This window comes from Oncorhynchus kisutch, linkage group LG18, assembly GCF_002021735.2.
Source record: "Oncorhynchus kisutch isolate 150728-3 linkage group LG18, Okis_V2, whole genome shotgun sequence".
Lineage (NCBI taxonomy): Eukaryota > Metazoa > Chordata > Actinopteri > Salmoniformes > Salmonidae > Oncorhynchus > Oncorhynchus kisutch.
The window spans coordinates 5,288,072-5,305,616 of NC_034191.2; the positions used below are offsets into that span (position 1 = coordinate 5,288,072).

At 46.8% G+C, this 17,545-nt stretch overlaps 1 protein-coding gene across 1 annotated transcript in view; it reads left to right on the forward strand.

Annotated features, from left to right (window-relative positions):
• The window catches only part of LOC116354783 (uncharacterized), a 24,207-nt gene extending 11,691 nt beyond the window's left edge, over positions 1-12,516 (forward strand). Inside the window, exons 3-5 of the mRNA XM_031796293.1 lie at positions 6,965-6,998; positions 7,198-7,436; positions 12,321-12,516. Coding sequence (XP_031652153.1) covers positions 6,965-6,998; positions 7,198-7,436; positions 12,321-12,516 — 469 coding nt within the window. The remainder of the gene's footprint in view (positions 1-6,964; positions 6,999-7,197; positions 7,437-12,320) is intronic.
• Positions 12,517-17,545: the final 5,029 nt, after the last annotated feature.

Sequence of the window (17,545 nt, forward strand, 5' to 3'; positions counted from 1 at the left end):
TCTGTCCATGGGCGTCTGTCCATTCGGAAGTGTCTGTCCATGGGCGTCTATCCATTCGGAAGTGTCTGTCCATGGGCGTCTGTCCATTCGGAAGTGTCTGTCCATGGGCGTCTGTCCATTCGGAAGTGTCTGTCCATGGGCGTCTGTCCATTCGGAAGTGTCTGTCCATGGGCGTCTGTCCATTCGGAAGTGTCTGTCCATGGGCGTCTATCCATTCGGAAGTGTCTGTCCATGGGCGTCTGTCCATTCGGAAGTGTCTGTCCATGGGCGTCTGTCCATTCGGAAGTGTCTGTCCATGGGCGTCTGTCCATTCAGAAGTGTCTGTCCATGGGCGTCTGTCCATTCGGAAGTGTCTGTCCATGGGCGTCTGTCCATTCAGAAGTGTCTGTCCATGGGCGTCTGTCCATTCGGAAGTGTCTGTCCATGGGCGTCTGTCCATTCGGAAGTGTCTGTCCATGGGCGTCTGTCCATTCGGAAGTGTCTGTCCATGGGCGTCTGTCCATTCAGAAGTGTCTGTCCATGGGCGTCTGCCCATTCGGAAGTGTCTGTCCATGGGCGTCTGTCCATGGGCGTCTGTCCATGGGCGTCTGTCCATTCGGAAGTGTCTGTCCATGGGCGTCTGCCCATTCGGAAGTGTCTGTCCATGGGCGTCTGTCCATTCGGAAGTGTCTGTCCATGGGCGTCTGTCCATTCGGAAGTGTCTGTCCATGGGCGTCTGTCCATTCGGAAGTGTCTGTCCATGGGCGTCTGTCCATTCGGAAGTGTCTGTCCATGGGCGTCTGTCCATTCGGAAGTGTCTGTCCATGGGCGTCTGTCCATTCGGAAGTGTCTGTCCATGGGCGTCTGTCCATTCGGAAGTGTCTGTCCATGGGCGTCTGTCCATTCGGAAGTGTCTGTCCATGGGCGTCTGTCCATTCGGAAGTGTCTGTCCATGGGCGTCTGTCCATTCGGAAGTGTCTGTCCATGGGCGTCTGTCCATTCGGAAGTGTCTGTCCATGGGCGTCTGTCCATTCGGAAGTGTCTGTCCATGGGCGTCTGTCCATTCGGAAGTGTCTGTCCATGGGCGTCTGTCCATTCGGAAGTGTCTGTCCATGGGCGTCTGTCCATTCGGAAGTGTCTGTCCATGGGCGTCTGTCCATTCGGAAGTGTCTGTCCATGGGCGTCTGTCCATTCGGAAGTGTCTGTCCATGGGCGTCTGTCCATTCGGAAGTGTCTGTCCATGGGCGTCTGTCCATTCGGAAGTGTCTGTCCATGGGCGTCTGTCCATTCGGAAGTGTCTGTCCATGGGCGTCTGTCCATTCGGAAGTGTCTGTCCATGGGCATCTGTCCATTCGGAAGTGTCTGTCCATGGGCGTCTGTCCATTCGGAAGTGTCTGTCCATGGGCGTCTGTCCATTCGAAGTGTCTGTCCATGGGCGTCTGTCCATTCGGAAGTGTCTGTCCATGGGCGTCTGTCCATTCGGAAGTGTCTGTCCATGGGCGTCTGTCCATTCGGAAGTGTCTGTCCATGGGCGTCTGTCCATTCGGAAGTGTCTGTCCATGGGCGTCTGTCCATTCGGAAGTGTCTGTCCATGGGCGTCTGTCCATTCGGAAGTGTCTGTCCATGGGCGTCTGTCCATTCGGAAGTGTCTGTCCATGGGCGTCTGTCCATTCGGAAGTGTCTGTCCATGGGCGTCTGTCCATTCGGAAGTGTCTGTCCATGGGCGTCTGTCCATTCGGAAGTGTCTGTCCATGGGCGTCTGTCCATTCGGAAGTGTCTGTCCATGGGCGTCTGTCCATTCGGAAGTGTCTGTCCATGGGCGTCTGTCCATTCGGAAGTGTCTGTCCATGGGCGTCTGTCCATTCGGAAGTGTCTGTCCATGGGCGTCTGTCCATTCGGAAGTGTCTGTCCATGGGCGTCTGTCCATTCGGAAGTGTCTGTCCATGGGCGTCTGTCCATTCGGAAGTGTCTGTCCATGGGCGTCTGTCCATTCGGAAGTGTCTGTCCATGGGCGTCTGTCCATTCGGAAGTGTCTGTCCATGGGCGTCTGTCCATTCGGAAGTGTCTGTCCATGGGCGTCTGTCCATTCGGAAGTGTCTGTCCATGGGCGTCTGTCCATTCGGAAGTGTCTGTCCATGGGCGTCTGTCCATTCGGAAGTGTCTGTCCATGGGCGTCTGTCCATTCGGAAGTGTCTGTCCATGGCGTCTGTCCATTCGGAAGTGTCTGTCCATGGGCGTCTGTCCATTCGGAAGTGTCTGTCCATTCGGAAGTGTGCGGATATGAAGTGTCTGTCCATGGGCGTCTGTCCATTCGGAAGTGTGCGGATATGAAGTGTCTGTCCATGGGCGTCTGTCCATTCGGAAGTGTGCGGATATGAAGTGTCTGTCCATGGGCGTCTGTCCATTCGGAAGTGTGCGGATATGAAGTGTCTGTGTTGAGCATAAAAGTGATCATTTGAAACAGGTCTTATACGCTAGATTTAGAGATATTAAACAACTTTAGTTGTAAATTATACAAACCTTAGAATGTGTTAGAAATCAAAAGATATATCGCCTGCATGCTGGGACTATCGACTACTGATGATTTCAGTAAGTTTGCTGTCTGTTCCTTGCCTCAGGCTGCACAAACTGTTCTCTCATCAAGAGATCACATTTTCACCTATCAGACTATCCTCAGTTGAATATTGTCTTTACTAATATGTAAAATTTGTTTTGATTGATCAAATTTGGCAGGAACAGGGTCCAGAAGAAAAATACATGTCTTCAATAATGCACTGAAATAGTGACTGGAGGCCACTTTCCCGCCCGTTTATGTTTCCCTCACGTCTGATAGGCTACTCGGGTTATTTCGCTGCCACAACTGGTGTTATTCTGCCCAAACTCTGTATGCCATGGGCTCTCCAACCCTGTTCAGCTACCCAGTACTCTGTATACCATAGGCTCTCTAACCCTGTTCAGCTACCCAGTACTCTGTATGTCATGGGCTCTCCAACCCTGTTCCTGCTACCTAGTACTCTGTATGTCATGGGCTCTCCAACCCTGTTCCTGCAGCTGCCCAGTGCTTCATTTAGGGAAACCAAATGAAATCTGTTCAGGAACATCCATAGTAACATGTTTTTACAACTAAACATATTTCCTTAAAGTGCCTCTCTCTGTGCGCTGGAGAAAAGAATGAAGGAGAGAGAAGGAGACGGAAACACACAGTGGTGAGATATTCTGTAGCTGAAGGTAATGTGTCGGCCATAAGTTTAAAAAAGTTATAAAAAATATATTTTTAAAATCCCTATTACTAGGCTAATCAAAATCAAATACAAATTGTAGGAAAACTCTGAATTGTTTAAATTTAGACTAGACAATCGTTGTCCTACAATTTGTATTTGATTTTGATTAGCCTAGTAATAGGTATTTAAAAAATATATATTTTATAACTTTTTAATTCAGATTTTTTTGGGGAGGAGCTTTGCCTATGAATATGCATGAGCTCTAATATGATTATGCATGTTTTTGAATGAATCATCACCGTAGAAAGCGCTGTCATCCAAACAACGACCATGTTTTCCACTCAGTTTCAACCTGTTGTTGAACTTTCTTTCTTCAAATTGATCATTAAACAGTGAGGTGAGTTTTAAAAAGCACAATACTGTTTTGATGATGCGATTTTCGATAGCGTTTGTATGGATGTCAGAGTGGTTAGAGGGACAATAGAGCCCTGAGTACCAGGCCATTAGGAACTGATGGTAGTTAGAGCCCAGAGTACCAGGCCATTAGGGCCTGATGGTCGTTAGAGCCCTGATGAGTACCAGGCCATTAGGACCTGATGGTAGTTAGAGCCCTGATGAGTACCAGGCCATTAGGACCTGATGGTAGTTAGAGCCCTGAGTACCAGACCATTAGGACCTGATGGTAGTTAGAGCCGTGAGTACCAGGCCATTAGGACCTGATGGTAGTTAGAGCCCTGAGTACCAGGCCATTAGGACCTGATGGTAGTTAGAGCCCTGAGTACCAGGCCATTAGGACCTGATGGTAGTTAGAGCCCTGACCTGAGATATCTTTGTTTCCTTTATATTTTGGTTAGGTCAGGGTGTGACTAGGGTGGGTACGTTAGTTTTGCATTGTCTAGTTTTTTTGTTGTAAGTCTAGAGTTTTTGTAGGTCTAGGTATTTGCATGTCTATGGTGGCCTGATATGGTTCCCAATCAGAGACAGCTCTGTATCGTTGTCTCTGATTGGGGATCATATTTAGGTGGCCATTTTCCTTTTGGTGTTTGTGGGTTCTTGTTCTATGTTTAGTTGCCTGTCTGCACTACTCATATTAGCTTCACGGTTCGTTTTGTTATTTTGTTCGTTTTTTCAGTGTTCGTCCATTTAATAAAGAAGAATGTACGCATACCACCCTGCGCCTTGGTCTCCTCCTTACAACAGCCGTGACAAGTTTAGTCTCCTCAATTTACTCAGTTGCCACATTATTCATTACAAGATTTAGATGTTTAGGGTTTAGCAAATGATTTCAAAAATACATTGCGTTTAGTTTTTGATTTATTTAGGACAAGGTTATTACTTACCAGGCTAGAACTGACTTCAGCTCTTTGTTAGTGTTGCCGTGATTCCACTTGCTGTGGTAGCTGATGTGTATAATGTTGAGTCATCAGTGTACATAGACACATAGGCTAGTAGTAGTAATGTAGTAGAGGTAGTAGTCGTAGCAGTGTAGTAGTAGTGTAGTTGTAGTTGTTGTTGTACTGTAGTAGTAGTAGTCATAGTAATGTAGTAGTAGTGTAGTTGTAGTTGTTGTTGTTCTGTAGTAGTAGTAGTAGTAGTCAGTAGTAGTTATGTAGTTGTAGTAGTAGTAGTTGTAGTAGCTAATTCCTGTTACTACTCACTGACAGCCCTGAGCACTGCAGATCAGTTTTACAACCAGGCATGGAATTTCAGGATTCTGGGCATTGGCCAGTGGGGTAGTAGACCGCAATTCCTAAAAGACGTTCCAAAATCTGCGATTGATGGAAAAGACCAAATTTACAAAATTGCACCTGCATCTCGGGCTAATTTGGCACATTTTCAACTAGCCCAGTCTGAAAAGGTACAAGCTTAATTTCCATCCCTTCTGACACCCCATGTAGATAGTAGTCAGATCTACAGAAAGTGCCTACAGTAGCTAGCTTCCTGGAACACAGTGAGGATGGATGCTGAGTGGAGATTGAACTGAATGGGTTGTAGGGATCAAGGGTTGGTTTGTGGGGTTCGATCCCCTTTACTCAACTGCTCCAGTTCTTCACATGTTATTAGATTTACAGTGGCTTGCGAAAGTATTCACTCCCCCTTAGCATTTTTCCTATTTTGTTGCCTTACAACCTGGAATTAAAATAGCTTTTTGGAGGGTTTGTATCGTTTGACTTACACAACATGCCTACCACCTTGAAGATGCTAAATATGTTTTTATTGTGAAACAAAGAAAACCTGCATAACTGTTCACCCCCCCAAAGTCAATACTTTGTAGAGCCACATTTTGCAGCAATTACAGCTGTAAATCTCTTGGGGAATGTCTCTATAAGTTTGGCACATCTAGCCACAGGGATTTTTGCAGATTCTTCAAGACACAGCAATCTTTAAGTCATACCACAGATTCTCAATTGGGCTTTGACAAGGCCATTCCAAGACATTTCAATGTTTCCCCTTAAATTACTCGAGTGTTGATTTAGTAGTATGCTTAGGGTCATTGTCCTGCTGGAAGGTGAACCTCCGTCCCAGTATCAAATCTCTGGAAGACTGAAACAGGTTTCCCTCAAGAATTTCCCAGTTTTTAGCGCCATTGATCATTCCTTCAATTCTGACCAGTTTCCCAGTCCCTGCCCATGAAAACATCCCACAGCATGATGCTGCCACCACCATGTTTCACTGTGGGGATGATATTCTCGGGGTGATGAGAGGTGTTGGGTTTGCGCCAGACATAACGTTTTCCTTGATGGCCAAAAAGCTCAATTTTAGTCTCATCTGACCAGAGTACCTTCTTCCATATGTTTGGGGAGTCTCCCACATGCCTTTTGGCGAACACCAAACGTGTTTGCTTATTTTTTTCTTTAAGCAATGGCTTTTTTTCTGGCCACTCTTCCATAAAGCCCAGCTCTGTGGAGTGTTACGGCTTAAAGTGGTCCTATGGACAGATACTCCAATCTCCGCTGTGGAGCTTTGCAGCTCCTTCAGGGTTATCTTTGGTCTCTTTGTTGCCTCTCTGATTAATGCCCTCCTTGCCCTGTCCATGATGTTTGGTTGGCGGCACTCTCTTGGCAGGTTTGTTGTGGTGTCATATTCTTTCCGTTTTTTAATAATGGATTTAATGGTGCTCCGTTCGATGCTCAAAGATTCTGATATTTTCTTATAACCCAACCCTGATCTGTACTTCTCCAAAACGTTGTCCCTGACCTGTTTGGAGAGCTCCTTGGTCTTCATTGTGCCGCTTGCTAGGTAGTGGCCATTGCTTAGTGGTGTGGTAGACTCTGGGGCCTTTCAGAACAGGGGTATATATACTGAGATCATGTGACACTTAGATTGCACACAGGTGGACTTTATTTAACTAATTATGTGTCTTCTGAAGGTAATTGGTTGCTCCAGATCTTATTTAGGGGCTTCATATCAAAGGGGGTAAATACATATACACACCACTTTTCCGTTTTTAATTATTTTACATTTTTTGAAAATACGTTTTTTTTCTTAATTTCACTTCACCAATTTGAACTATTTTGTTTATGTCCATTACATGAAATCCAAATAAAAATCCATTTAAATGACAGGTTGTAATGCAACAAAATAGGAAAAAACGCCAAGGGGGTGAATACCTTTGCAAGGCATTGTATGTCCAGATGATTATGGCTGCTGTCGTGTCTAATCTAACAAAAGTTGTCTGTTTTTATCTTATCCGGGTTTCAGTCTAGACTAAAGGTCTGATCGGTAAACATTACCTTAACAGACAGTTTGTGTGTCTTCCACAGTCTCTGGCTGAAGTTGATCAGGAAAGTGAGAGAGGTAAGTATCTTACTGTTGCTATCTCGTATAACATCCCCCACGAGTTAACAGTAGAATTTAGAATGATTGAAAATGCTTAAGTACGGCTTATGAATGCAGTATGGGTAATGTAGTCCTTATAAGTACCCTTAAAAAACAGTTATTTATATTCTGTCCAGGGTTAGTTATCGGACGGTAGTTGACTTCCTGTTTCCTCCAGGGTGTGATGTCAACGCTCGTCCTGCAGAGACAGCAGAGTCTGACCCCGAGCCTCACCGCCCACATCACAGACAGAGACCCCCAACCTGACACTCCCATCGACAGGGACACTGCCTCGCCACGGGCGACAGTGAGCACCTCGACCCCCACCGCCACCCCGACTGGCACCCCGACCGTCACCCCCACCACCACGCCCTCAGCCTCCCGGGCCGGGTCCTTCAGAGACAACAGCCTGGGCAAGTCAGGACATCAACAGAAAGACAACAGTCAGGACATCAACAGAAAAACAACAGTCAGGACATTAACAGAGAGACAACAGTCAGGACATTAACAGAGAGACAACAGTCAGGACATTAACAGAGAGACAACAGTCAGGACATTAACAGAGACAACAGTCAGGACATCAACGGAAAGACAACAGTCAGGACATCAACAGAAAGACAACAGTCAGGACATTAACAGAGACACAACAGTCAGGACATTAACAGAAAGACAACAGTCAGGACATTAACAGAAAGACAACAGTCAGGACATTAACAGAGAGACAACAGTCAGGACATTAACAGAGAGACAACAGTCTGGGTCAGTCAGGACATTAACAGAGAGACAACAGTCAGGACATTAACAGAGAGACAACAGTCAGGACATCAACAGAGAGACAACAGTCAGGACATTAACAGAGACAACAGCCAGGACATCAACAGAGACAACAGTCAGGACATCAACAGAGAGACAACAGTCAGGACATTAACAGAGAGACAACAGTCAGGACATTAACAGAGAGACAACAGTCAGGACATTAACAGAGAGACAACAGTCAGGACATTAACAGAGAGACAACAGTCAGGACATTAACAGAGAGACAACAGTCAGGACATTAACAGAAAGACAACAGTCAGGACATTAACAGAGAGACAACAGTCAGGACATTAACAGAGAGACAACAGTCAGGACATTAACAGAGAGACAACAGTCAGGACATCAACAGAGAGACAACAGTCAGGACATTAACAGAGAGACAACAGTCAGGACATCAACAGAGAGACAACAGTCATGACATTAACAGAGAGACAACAGTCAGGACATCAACAGAGAGACAACAGTCAGGACATTAACAGAGAGACAATAGTCAGGACATTAACAGAGAGACAACAGTCAGGACATTAACAGAGAGATAACAGTCAGGACATCAACAGAGAGACAACAGTCAGGACATTAACAGAGAGACAACAGTCAGGACATTAACAGAGAGACAACAGTCAGGACATTAACAGAGAGACAACAGTCAGGACATCAACAGAGAAACAACAGTCAGGATATCAACAGAGACAACAGTCAGGACATCAACAGAGACAACAGTCAGGACATTAACAGAGAGACAACAGTCAGGACATTAACAGAGAGACAACAGTCAGGACATTAACAGAGAGACAACAGTCAGGACATCAACAGAGACAACAGTCAGGACATCAACAGAGAGACAACAGTCAGGACATCAACAGAGAGACAACAGTCAGGACATCAACAGAGAGACAACAGTCAGGACATCAACAGAGAGACAACAGTCAGGACATTAACAGAGAGACAACAGTCAGGACATTAACAGAGAGACAACAGTCAGGACATTAACAGAGAGACAACAGTCAGGACATTAACAGAGACAACAGTCAGGACATCAACAGAGACAACAGTCAGGACATCAACAGAGAGACAACAGTCAGGACATTAACAGAGAGACAACAGTCAGGACATTAACAGAGAGACAACAGTCAGGACATTAACAGAGAGACAACAGTCTGGGTCAGTCAGGACATTAACAGAGAGACAACATTCAGGACATTAACAGAGAGACAACAGTCAGGACATTAACAGAGACAACAGTCAGGACATCAACAGAGACAACAGTCAGGACATCAACAGAGAGACAACAGTCAGGACATTAACAGAGAGACAACAGTCAGGACATCAACAGAGAGACAACAGTCAGGACATCAACAGAGAGACAACAGTCAGGACATCAACAGAGAGACAACAGTCAGGACATCAACAGAGAGACAACAGTCAGGACATTAACAGAGAGACAACAGTCAGGACATCAACAGAGACAACAGTCAGGACATCAACAGAGAGACAACAGTCAGGACATTAACAGAGAGACAACAGTCAGGACATTAACAGAGAGACAACAGTCAGGACATTAACAGAGAGACAACAGTCAGGACATCAACAGAGAGACAACAGTCAGGACATCAACATAGAGACAACAGTCAGGACATCAACAGAGAGACAACAGTCAGGACATTAACAGAGAGACAACAGTCAGGACATTAACAGAGAGACAACAGTCAGGACATTAACAGAGAGACACAAGTCAGGACATCAACAGAGAGACAACAGTCAGGACATCAACAGAGAGACAACAGTCAGGACATTAACAGAGAGACAACAGTCAGGACATCAACAGAGACAACAGTCAGGACATCAACAGAGAGACAACAGTCAGGACATTAACAGAGAGACAACAGTCAGGACATTAACAGAGAGACAACAGTCAGGACATTAACAGAGAGACAACAGTCAGGACATTAACAGAGAGACAACAGTCAGGACATCAACAGAGAGACAACAGTCAGGACATCAACAGAGAGACAACAGTCAGGACATTAACAGAGAGACAACAGTCTGGGTCAGTCAGGACATTAACAGAGAGACAACAGTCAGGACATTAACAGAGAGACAACAGTCAGGACATTAACAGAGAGACAACAGTCAGGACATTAACAGAGAGACAACAGTCAGGACATTAACAGAGAGACAACAGTCAGGACATTAACAGAGAGACAACAGTCAGGACATTAACAGAGAGACAACAGTCAGGACATTAACAGAGAGACAACAGTCAGGACATCAACAGAGAGACAACAGTCAGGACATCAACAGAGAGACAACAGTCAGGACATCAACAGAGAGACAACAGTCAGGACATCAACAGAGAGACAACAGTCAGGACATTAACAGAGAGACAACAGTCAGGACATCAACAGAGACAACAGTCAGGACATCAACAGAGAGACAACAGTCAGGACATTAACAGAGACAAGACAACAGTCAGGACATTAACAGAGACAACAGTCAGGACATTAACAGAGAGACAACAGTCAGGACATTAACAGAGAGACAACAGTCAGGACATTAACAGAGAGACAACAGTCAGGACATCAACAGAGAGACAACAGTCAGGACATCAACAGAGAGACAACAGTCAGGACATTAACAGAGAGACAACAGTCAGGACATCAACAGAGACAACAGTCAGGACATCAACAGAGAGACAACAGTCAGGACATTAACAGAGAGACAACAGTCAGGACATTAACAGAGAGACAACAGTCAGGACATTAACAGAGAGACAACAGTCAGGACATTAACAGAGAGACAACAGTCAGGACATCAACAGAGAGACAACAGTCAGGACATCAACAGAGAGACAACAGTCAGGACATTAACAGAGAGACAACAGTCTGGGTCAGTCAGGACATTAACAGAGAGACAACAGTCAGGACATTAACAGAGAGACAACAGTCAGGACATTAACAGAGAGACAACAGTCAGGACATTAACAGAGAGACAACAGTCAGGACATTAACAGAGAGACAACAGTCAGGACATTAACAGAGAGACAACAGTCAGGACATTAACAGAGAGACAACAGTCAGGACATCAACAGAGAGACAACAGTCAGGACATCAACAGAGAGACAACAGTCAGGACATCAACAGAGAGACAACAGTCAGGACATCAACAGAGAGACAACAGTCAGGACATTAACAGAGAGACAACAGTCAGGACATCAACAGAGAGACAACAGTCAGGACATCAACAGAGAGACAACAGTCAGGACATCAACAGAGAGACAACAGTCTGGGCATTAACAGAGAGACAACAGTCAGGACATTAACAGAGAGACAACAGTCAGGACATCAACAGAGAGACAACAGTCTGGGCATTAACAGAGAGACAACAGTCAGGACATTAACAGAGACAACAGTCAGGACATTAACAGAGACAACAGTCTGGGCATTAACAGAGAGACAACAGTCAGGACATTAACAGAGAGACAACAGTCAGGACATTAACAGAGAGACAACAGTCAGGACATTAACAGAGACAACAGTCAGGACATTAACAGAGAGACAACAGTCAGGACATTAACAGAGAGACAACAGTCAGGACATCAACAGAGAGACAACAGTCAGGGCATTAACAGAGAGACAACAGTCAGGACATTAACAGAGAGACAACAGTCAGGACATCAACAGAGAGACAACAGTCTGGGCATTAACAGAGAGACAACAGTCAGGACATTAACAGAGAGACAACAGTCAGGACATCAACAGAGAGACAACAGTCTGGGCATTAACAGAGAGACAACAGTCAGGACATTAACAGAGACAACAGTCAGGACATTAACAGAGACAACAGTCAGGACATCAACAGAGAGACAACAGTCAGGACATCAACAGAGAGACAACAGTCTGGACATTAACAGAGAGACAACAGTCAGGACATTAACAGAGACAACAGTCAGGACATCAACAGAGACAACAGTCAGGACATTAACAGAGAGACAACAGTCAGGACATTAACAGAGAGACAACAGTCAGGACATCAACAGAGACAACAGTCAGGACATTAACAGAGACAACAGTCAGGACATTAACAGAGAGACAACAGTCAGGACATTAACAGAGACAACAGTCAGGACATTAACAGAGACAACAGTCAGGACATTAACAGAGAGACAACAGTCAGGACATTGCTATACTGTACTGTATCTTGTGTTTATTTGTTTTCTTTGCATGTGTGTGTGTGTGTGTGTGTGTGTGTGTGTGTGTGTGCGTGCGTGCGTGTGTGTCTAGGGGGTGGCCACAGACAGTCAGTGCGGTCCGTGCGTAGCGTGGCATCAGTAGCTCCGCCTCACCGTACGTCAGACTGTCTTCGCCACGGTAACAGCAGCGACGCGCGGGCAGTAAGGGCGGTGTGTCTGCTGATGGGAGGGGCAGCAGCCTCCTCCGCTCTGGGCTACCTCCAGTCCTGCTCTCCCTCCTCCCCTCTGACCTCCAGAGCCTCCGGCCTGCAGGATCTGGGCCCGCTGGGCCACGGTGGAGGGGTGGGGAGCTTCTCAGAGATGGGAGGGGGGTCGGGTGGGTCCTTCCATTGTAGTCAGGACGTAGACAACCCCCCACAATTCAACAGCTTCGACTTCGAGGGAGGAGACTCCGACTTTGATGCCTTTGATTGCGGAGGGTTTGCTTTTTAAATGGCTTAAAGAAATACAACTGTTAACTGTTGATAATATATGATCTGTTGAATTACTGTTGTTTACTGTATAGGATTTAGAACAGCCTTAGAAAGGTCCTGTCTATAGTTGTTTTTAAGTGTTAACCTGTACCATTATTGAATTGTTTGATCACATGTACTTCCTACGTGTTAGTTAATGAAGCCTACAGTCTTAATGATCCTAACTTGAACCCCTCCTTAACCTGGGCTGTCCCACACTGACCACCTCTTTTTCCTTATAGAATATCTCTCTGTTAAGTGTTGTTTGGTCTGTTAACGCCCCTAACCCTGGGTGTGTTTGGTCTGTTAACGCCCCTAACCCTGGGGGTGTTTGGTCTGGTAACGCCCCTAACCCTGGGTGTGTTTGGTCTGTTAACGCCCCTAACCCTGTGGGTGTTTGGTCTGGTAACCCCCCTAACCCTGGGGGTGTTTGGTCTGGTAACCCCCCTAACCCTGGGGGTGTTTGATCTGGTAACCCCCCTAACCCTGGGGGTGTTTGATCTGGTAACGCCCCTAACCCTGGGGGTGTTGGTTTGGTAACGCCCCTAACCCTGGGGGTGTTTGGTCTGGTAACGTCCCTAACCCTGGGTGTGTTTGGTCTGGTAACGCCCCTAACCCTGGGGGTGTTTGGTCTGGTAACGCCCCTAACCCTGGGGGTGTTTGGTCTGGTAACGCCCCTAACCCTGGGGGTGTTTGGTTTGGTAACGCCCCTAACCCTGGGAGTGTTTGGTCTGGTAACGCCCCTAACCCTGGGGGTGTTGGTCTGGTAACGCCCCCAACCCTGGGTCTTGTCGGTCTGTTAACGCCCCTATCCCTGGGGGTGTTAGGTCTGGTAACGCCCCTAACCCTGGGAGTGTTTGGTCTGTTAACGCCCCTAACCCTGGGGGTGTTTGGTCTGTTAACGCCCTAACCCTGGGTTTGTCGGTCTGTTAACGCCCCTATCCCTGGGGGTGTTTGGTCTGGTAACGCCCCTAACCCTGGGGGTATTTGGTCTGTTAACGCCCTAACCCTGGGTTTGTCGGTCTGTTAACGCCCCTATCCCTGGGGGTGTTTGGTCTGGTAATGCCCCTATCCCTGGGGGTGTTTGGTCTGGTAACCCCTCTAACCCTGGGTGTGTTTGGTTTGGTAACGCCCCTAACCCTGGGAGTGTTTGGTTTGGTAACGCCCCTAACCCAGGGTGATATCGGTCTGGTAACGCCCCTAACCCTGGGAGTGTTTGGTTTGGTAACGCCCCTAACCCTGGGTGTGTTTGGTCTGGACTGTATCCAGAGTGAAGACCTTTTGTCAGCTGTGTTTCTGTCATCGTTTTCTTCACATCGGGACAATCTTTCCATCTTGTACTTTTTAAAATTCAATATCAGAAGTTAGAGTTGTGATAGATTAGTGAGTCTGCAGTACTGTAAAACTACTAATACTAATAGTAATATACTGTACATCAAACTACTACCACTACTACTAATAACAATATACTGTACATCTGTCTCTCTGTTCTCCTCAGATATTATCCGACTCCACTCTGAACCATCTCTCCCTTTACATCACTGACCTGCCTCCCTCTCGTCCTCCCTCCTTCCCCACTCCTCCATCTCCTCTTCAACGCCACTCCTCCATCTCCTCCTCATCCCCACTCCTCCATCTCCTCCTCATCCCCACTCCTCAACCCCATCCTCACTAATCCATCTCCTCATCCCCATCCTCACTCCTCCATCTTCTCCTCATCCTCTCTCCTCCTCATCCCCCCATCCTCACTCCTCCATCTTCTCCTCATCCTCTCTCCTCCCCCCATCGTCATCCTCTCTCCTCCTCACTCCTCCATCCTCACTCCTCTCCTTCCTCAAATAATCTGCATTTAAGAGGTGTTCAACAAAAAGAGAGAAAGAGAGAGAGTGGAACATATAGCCAATAGGACACAGTGTATCTGACATGTGACAGGGGATTGTAGAATAGCAGCATACAGGACACAGTGTATCTGACAGGTGACAGGGGATTGTAGAATAGCAGCCAATAGGACACAGTGTGTCTGACATGTGACAGGGGATGATAGAATAGCAGCATACAGGACACAGTGTATCTGACATGTGACAGGGGATTGTAGAATAGCAGCCAATAGGACACAGTGTGTCTGACAGGTGACAGGGGATGATAGAATAGCAGCATACAGGACACAGTGTATCTGACATGTGACAGGGGATGATAGAATAGCAGCATACAGGACACAGTGTATCTGAATCACAATGTAACACTGTGTGAGACTGAAAGCCTTAATTCCCAAACAGATGCTGTCCCTTAGATGCACTGACAGGATTAGACTACATCCCTACCTACCTAGTCACCCGGCTGGCCAGTCAGTCAGGCAGTCAGCTAGCCAGTCAGTCGGTCTGTCTCTCTCTCTCTCTCTCTCTCTGAGGAGCATGTTTATACTGCCAAAGCAAGTGAAATAAACAATAAAAAGTGAATGTGATACTATGTGTATATACAGTGTTGTAGCGATGTGCAAATAAACTAACAAACAAAAAAATTTCTTGTCACTGTCAACTGAGAGGGGGGAGGGGGGGGGGGGGGGGGGTCCAAATCAAAAGTAAGAGTCAGTATCTGGTGTGGCCACCAGCTGCATTAAGTACTACAGTGCATCTCCTCCTCATGGACTGCACCAGATTTGCCAGTTCTTGCTGTGAGATGTTACCCCACTCTTCCACCAAGGCACCTGCAAGTTCCCGGACATTGTTTGGGGGGAATGGCCCTAGCCCTCCGATCCAACAGGTACCAGACGTCAGGCAGAACACTGACAGTCCTGTCTTGCAGGAAATCACGCACAGAACGAGCAGTATGGCTGGTGGCATTGTCATGCTGGAGAGTTATGTCTGGATGAGCCTGCAGGAAGGGTACCACATGGGAACCACGCAATCAGCTGGGGCGGCAGGGTAGCCTAGTGGTTAGAGCGTTGGGCTAGTAACCGAAAGGTTGCAAGTTCAAATCCCCGAGCTGACAAGGTACAAATCTGTTGTTCTGTCCCTGAACAAGGCAGTTAACCCACTGTTCCTAGGCCGTCATTGAAAGTAAGAATTTGTTCTTAACTGACTTGCCTAGTTAAAGAAAGGCAATGACAACAAGGTCAGTCCGATGATGCTGTGACACACCGCCCCAGACCATGATGGACCCTCCACCTCCAAATCGATCCCGCTCCAGAGCACAGGCCTCAGCGATACTGTGCAGGTGTTGTTACACATTTCAGAGTCAGTAGAAAGGCCTCTTTAGTGTCCTAAGTTTTCATAACTGTGACCTTAATTGCCTACCGTAAGCTCTTAACGACCATTCCACAGGTGCATGTTCACTAATGGTTTATGATTCATTGAACAAGCATGGGAAACAGTGTTTAAACCCTTTAAAATTAAGATCTGTGAAGTTATTTGGATTTATACAAATTATCTTTGAAAGCCAGAGTGCTGAAAAAAGTGACGTTTATTTTTTTTGCTGAGTTTAGTTAAAGTATAAAAGGGAAAATAAATTAACATGGGTTGTATTTACAATGGTGTTGAGCTTCACTGGTTGCCCTTTTCTTATGGCAACAGGTCACAAATCAGACAGACACCAACCACACACACTGACCCAGACACCAACCACACGCTGATCCAAACACCAACCACACGCTGACCCAGACACCAACCACACGCTGACCAGACAACAGAAATCTGGTAGAATTGCTTTCCACCAAATGGGAGAGTGAACATGGTGCCAGCGCTCGGTGCGTCATCATTCGCTCCTGAATTAGGTTACATTATATTATACCTAACCTGCTCTGAATTAGGTTACATTATATTATACCTAACCTGTTCTGAATTAGTGTCACGCCTTGGTCATAGTGTTTTGTGTTTTCGTTATATATTTTGGTCAGGCCAGGGTGTGACATGGGTTTATGTGTTGTGTTTCGTATTGGGGTTTTATAGGATTTGGGATTGCTAATGATTAGGGGTGTGTCTAGTTAGGTTTGGCTGCCTGAGGCGGTTCTCAATCTGAGTCAGGTGATTCTCGTTGTCTCGGATTGGGAACCGTATTTAGGTAGCCTGGGTTTCGCTTTGTATTTTCTTGGGTGATTGTTCCTGTCTCTGTGTAGTGTTCACCAGATAGGCTGTATTAGGTTTCACGTTCCGTTTGTTGTTTTCGTATTTAATAGTTATTTCATGTATCGTCATTCATTCATTAAAGAACATGAGTAACCACCACGCTGCATTTCGGTCCTCTCTTTCAACAAACGAAGAACGCTGTTACAGAATCACCCACCACACTCGGACCGAGCAGCGTGTTAACAGGCAGCAGCGAAGGGAGGACGTTATGGACAGCAGAGGCTTTGAGTATACGACGTGGGAAGAAATAGACAGGTGGGCGGCCGACCCAGAGAGAGTGCCTGAGCCCGCCTGGGATTCGCTGGAGCAGTGCGAAGAGGGCTATAGACAAATGGAGTCGAAAAGAAAGACACGGCGGCGCGGAGAAAAAAAACGAAAAGCAGCCCCAAAAATGTATTGGGGGGGGGGGGGGGGGGGCTCAGAGGGAGAGTGGCTGAGTCAGGAGATAGACCTGAGCCAACTCTCCCTGTTTATCGTGAGGAGCCAAGGAGGAGACCAGAACCAGAGCCGGTGTTGGAGGTGAGCGAAACAGAGACTGTGAAGGAGTTAATGGGGAAATTGGAGGAGAGAGAAATGAGGGAGTTGCTGTGTTGGTGCTTTTTGCATGGGATTCGCCCGACGGAACGTGTTGGGGATTTGATGGCACCTGGGTTAGCGCTCCATACTCGTCCTGAGGTGCGTGTTAGTCGGCTGGTGAAGTTGGTGCCAGCCTCACGCACCAGGCCTCCTGTGCACATCCCTAGCCTTGCACGTCCTGTGCCAACACTGCTCTCAAGATCTCCAGTACGCCTTCACGGTCTAGCCCATCCTGTGCCACCTCCACACTCCAGTCCTCGGGTAGCAGCTCCCCGCACCAGGCTTCCTGTGCGTGTCCTCGATCCAGTACCA